At 40.2% G+C, this 5,078-nt stretch overlaps 1 protein-coding gene across 1 annotated transcript; it reads right to left on the reverse strand.

The window, feature by feature from the left end:
• Nucleotides 1-701: 701 nt before the first annotated feature.
• On the reverse strand, nt 702-4,023 carry GDF9 (growth differentiation factor 9). Its single transcript, XM_009646880.2, has 2 exons — nt 3,427-4,023; nt 702-1,504 (listed from the first exon to the last, which is right to left on the reverse strand). The coding sequence occupies exons 1-2, from the start codon at nt 3,854-3,856 to the stop codon at nt 702-704; spliced, it is 1,233 nt and encodes a 410-aa protein (XP_009645175.2). The 5' UTR covers nt 3,857-4,023.
• Nucleotides 4,024-5,078: the final 1,055 nt, after the last annotated feature.

The raw sequence follows: 5,078 nt of genomic DNA on the forward strand, positions 1-5,078 counted from the left end.
AGCTGTCCTTAGATTCTTGGTACCCACAGCTGAGACAGCCCAAAAAGCGCAACAGAAGAAAAGTGGGAAACAACCTTATAACTTATCACAGAGCCAGAAGGAAGAGTTGTCTTTGTGCTTGGGGGAACTGGGAACGTGGTAGGGAAAAAGAATGAAAACCTGAGAAAGCGATTTTAACATTAAAGACCTTTCCTCTCTTCCTAGCTGCTTGCTGGAGATGTCACGCAAAAGATTTCTTTATATATAGAGGAAGACTAGCAGGCATTGAATGGAAATGGTACGCATGATAGGCATTTATTTGTTTAAATCTGTAACAAAACAGCTTAAAATAGACATCCAGTAGTTGAAACCTTTTCCACATTTTTAAATGCAAAGTTATTCCAATAAAAAGATTTTATTTACATTTCATATTCTAGAAAGGCTGAGTGGCTACAAAAATAAGCGCTATGAGGTAAACACCTTCTACTAACTCCACGCTAAACCCCAACCGGTTTTTACCGAGCTATTAGAATTACACAAACACTATTCAGTTGGTTAGAGTTATAGATGCTTTGAGAATGCAAAAATACCCAAACCCGGAGTAAAACCAACTAGGGTCCACCCACTACCGACAAGTGCACTTGGTAGCTATCATATCTTCATACTCTTTGTAGACTATGGAGCCGTCAGGCTCTATGGTTAGGACGCTCAGTGGGCTGTATTCAGCAGGGTACCATTGTGTGTACAGGAGAGCCATAACGATGCCCGACTACCCTGGGGCAGTCACCTTTGCAATACTGAGGGCTGTACCTGTGTGGTGCTATTATCCATTTGTCCCATTTTAGCTGGCTGAAACTTAGGCGGAAGCTGTGAAGCTCACACTCGTTTTGAGGGAACAGAAATTGTTTGAAATACTCGCTCAAATTATAAGGTGGAGTTGCTGGCACTTCTTTCTGATTCCCATCTCTTCGCTGTCGAGAGGCCCTTTTACCCTGTGGATTCTGTCTTCCTTTGTCACCCGTAGGACCAACGAGCAGACTGTTCCTTTGCCTGGGCCGCACTGGGTTTTTCCTTCTGTGTCTAAGTGAGTTCCACCTGTGATAAGCTTGCTCACTGGTATCATTCAGATAAAGAAGAAGAGAAGGGGGAACCAGTGCCTTATTAATGGGATTTTCCAGTTTAGTGTTCTGCTGTGGATCGCCCATCAGACAAGTGAAGTTCACAGCCATATGAATATTCCTTCTCTTAGTAGCAATTAGAGGCTGGAGAAAAGAAGTCACATCAATCTCAACCCACTTGCGTTTTCTAACTTCAAAGTGCAGGCTAAAAGCTATAGAGTGTGAAACGCTGGGACATACTTGGCCAGAAAAATCATGCTCCTTAACAGATAAATGGCACATGCATGTAATGGAAGAAGAAATGGGAACCAATGTGTCAAAGGAATAAAGCAAGACAGACTTGAGTAAGTGCTCCAGAGCAGTAACACGATCCAGGTTGAAGAGTAAATCCACCGAGTGAGTGTCTCCTGGGAAGGGAAACAAGATCTTGTAGAATTAGTGCATCTTAATTTTCCACCTAGGCATAAATACCATCATGGAGTGGATCAGCAGAAATAATTCAGCAGCAGCAACCAATTTAGACACCCTCGCTTACTTCTAGTATACGGAATTTCTACTTTGGTCAGGGACATAAGATTTAAAAAGTTAAGAAATTACAACAAAACCAAGAAACCCCACGATTTTAAGTGGTATTAGGGTTCATTTCATTAAAAAACCCAAACACAACAGTACAGGAGGAAGTTGGCAGTTGTCTTTTCAGTGTTGATATGTGGAAATGGGAACTACACACACCGGATCATACAAGCCGTGAAATGAAACAGCTGAGGTTTTAAAGTGTATGCTTTTGGAGCTTTTTAGCACTATTTGTAGTTATTCTTTTATTATTACATTGTTTTCTCCTATTTAAGTCTCTTGACCAGCAGCTGCCAGCCAATCAACTGAGTAATAGCAAGGCAGAAATTTATTTATTAGCACTACTTCAAAAAAATTATCATTCTTTCATGAGTGTCACCTTCATTTTCTTTTATGAAACAGAACCAGAGCTTCCCAGTTATTCTGAACGCACATTTCTGTCTCATTCACCCCTGCTGTAAGATATACTACTCTTATCCTTTCCCCCGATGTTAAGAATTTTTCTGGCATTCTTTGAATTTTCTCTAATTTCCATCTTATTTTTGAGATTGATGAACCCATTTCCTGGCCTGTTTTCCAGATAGGGACATAATGTATGTTTAATATATTGGGGGGGTTTACTACTCAGCACTGTATTTTTTTCTGTAAATTAGAAATTGTTCATTTTTGACCACACAAATGCATTAAGTGATCTCTTCAAACTTACATAGGCCAAATATTTAGAAATCAGATGAGGGCTTTGTAGACCTTGATGAACTCTTACTTCCTATATTAATGATTTTTTTTCTACAATCATGAATTTGAATAGCCTCAATAATTGTAGGAAGTTGGTTCAGATTTGGGCTGCTACTTTAATTATTACTGCATTTAGGATATGTAACCATGATACTAACTGTTCATTGTGAGTATATTTCTGAATCAGTAGATTACACTATGCCAGGAAATTTTAGTCAAACTTTATTTTATTTTTCCATAGTGAATACTTAACTGAACCTCAAGTGCTGTTACTGTGCACAAGTACAATGTTTGTGTTTAAGGTTATCTGTCTTTCTAAGTGAAAAAATCCAAGCCAGAAGAACTCGGACCACTTGTCAGCAGTCGCATAAGTAGAACTAAAGGCCAAGGATTTCTGCTGCTGTTACTGTGACCAGATCGCATTTGAGAATACCGTGAATGTGTGGTTAATTTACAGTGTGCCCAGCCATCCTATTTTTTCAGTCCTGAGCCTGATTTACCAGTAGTTCTACTCTTCCCCTCAGGATATTCACACATTTTAGTCATAGCAAATATAAAAGGCAAAGGAGGAAAATCTTGCAATGGGATTCTGGCAGTTTGCTACGAGCCTTATCGCAGCGCTATGTTTTTATGGCCTTGAAAAAAACAAAACCGAGACAGACAGTAAAAGGAAATGCAATGCCCATTACGCCTAACCATTTTTTCCATTTTTCTTACTTTACTTAGAACTAATTGTAGAGTTTTCTCTGACTCATGCTGAGATGAGTCAGCCTGAAACACCACTATCATCTTGAACATAGAACCATTTGCGTGGTAGTTCCCAAACCGTGGTGAAGTCTGTGTCTAATGCTATTCAAGGAGAAGTAAATTAGGAAAAACTCCTACAGTTTAAGAGAAGAGCCATCAGGATTAAAATAGCAACAACTCTAAAGAAATAAGGTATTTTTATATTACACTGCAAGCACAGAACACATGGAAACCCCCCCGTTTAACCTTGCAACTCAGGTCACCCCACACCTACCTTTCATTAGGTCGCTGTGGTGGTGCTTGCATTCAGAACAGGGAGTGAAAAGTCGAACAGTGTTATAAAGGTGGCTTTTGTTAGCCTTTGGGATTCCCTCCTTGGTAGCAGACATCTTGTATAGCCTCTTCATGTACCGAAGGGCCCTGGAGTCTGGCTGCAGCCTGGGGGGCTCACTTTCCCAGTTCTGGTGTCCCCGGTCAGACAGCACCTTGAGGAGGGGAGGCAGGAGGGCATATCCACGTCTTGCACCTTTCGGCAGCCGTAACAACGGATTTAGCTCACTGGCGTTGTCCTCGGGAGCTGCCAATAACCCAGAGGCCTTGTCAGGGACCACACGACCCCTGGAGTGGGGGGAACACTGGATGCTAGAAGAAAGCCAATGTAGACAGCAATAGAAACAAATACAGATTCTCCAAGTACTCTCCATGCTTTTTAGGGTTCCAGTCAAAAAAAAAAAAATGCCTCCCCTAAAATATTCAAGGGGAAAAAAAGAGTACCCATCCCTTATATATGTTGCAGCTGTGGAATGGGAGGGAGGTTTCTTTCTGATTGGAAACCAAAGAGAAAGATCTGCAGCTGGCTACTGAAATGCTTGTTTGCATTTAGGCTGGGGCCTTTGCCCATGAAAGCAAATTATAAACAAAATCCCTATGCTGAGAGTTAACCTTTTTCACATGGTAAATTACAAACCAACAGTGAGTGCCAGCCTCCAGAGGGAGCTGGGGAGACAGGCTAGTATAACTAAATCCAGGTTTATTTGCAGAATTATATATAAAGCTAAATATTATTGCTCTTAGCAATAGTAAGCTAATAAAAAAAAGGGAAAAGGTTTTCATTGTCTGTTAACGTATTTCTCACATTTCACTTCCATGTAGACAGCAATATCCACTTGAGAGGTACCTGTGACTGTAGCACCATCGGATTCATTTTCATTCCAGCACACAGCACATCTTTCCCTCCAGTCTGAGGTAGGGCATCTCAAAAGCAGGGTACTTTTTCAGTCAGTATCAGCCATCTGCTGGGTGTGCTCCAAAAAACTGAGTAATATCGATTGCATCAGAAATATTCAGAATTTCTTGTGGCTGAACATAACTAAAGGGATGGGGTTTAGTTTTATTTAATTAGGAAAATATAAGGGAAAAGAAATCTGTTTTCCTGAGAGTTGTTTTTAATTAGAGCTATGTTATCAATAATCTAGTGAAATGTCACCCATAATCTAATTTTCACATTTTAAGGCTTCTGAGTAAGGATTGCTTGTTCCGAGAGTGTTTAATTAACTTACAAAAATGTCAGTCTGGCATTCTTTGATTTGGAGTGGAAGGTTAATTCAGATAACAGTCTATAATATGAAACAATATAACCTTTTCTGTTAGATTTCTTAAAGCTGCTTTGATCATGATAAGAAGGGGATACGGTCACTTCTCAGGTCAGCTATGTTTAAACTGTTTTGAATAAGGAGATCTGTACTTTGATTCATTTAAAAAATATATCCTTCAGTCAGGCATGCTTGCACAAAGCAAGCTCCTCTGCTCCCTCCCCTGTGGGCGTGAATTAGTCTCACTTTACATTAGTTTCAAACAAATGTAACTACAGTTTCTGCTGTTCCATGACAATTTAAGGTGCCCTTTAACCCTATCCTCTTCCACAAG

Source organism: Egretta garzetta, unplaced genomic scaffold (genome assembly GCF_000687185.1).
Source record: "Egretta garzetta isolate BGI_Z169 unplaced genomic scaffold, ASM68718v1 scaffold1, whole genome shotgun sequence".
Lineage (NCBI taxonomy): Eukaryota > Metazoa > Chordata > Aves > Pelecaniformes > Ardeidae > Egretta > Egretta garzetta.

Coding starts and splice junctions, on each gene's coding strand:
- GDF9 (XM_009646880.2), bottom strand. CDS start 3,856: ATGGAGAGTACTTGGAGAATCTGTATTTGTTTCTATTGCTGTCTACAT. Junction 1,505..3,426: donor CCACAGCGACCTAATGAAAG/GTAGGTGTGGGG, acceptor TTCCCTTCCCAG/GAGACACTCACTCGGTGGAT.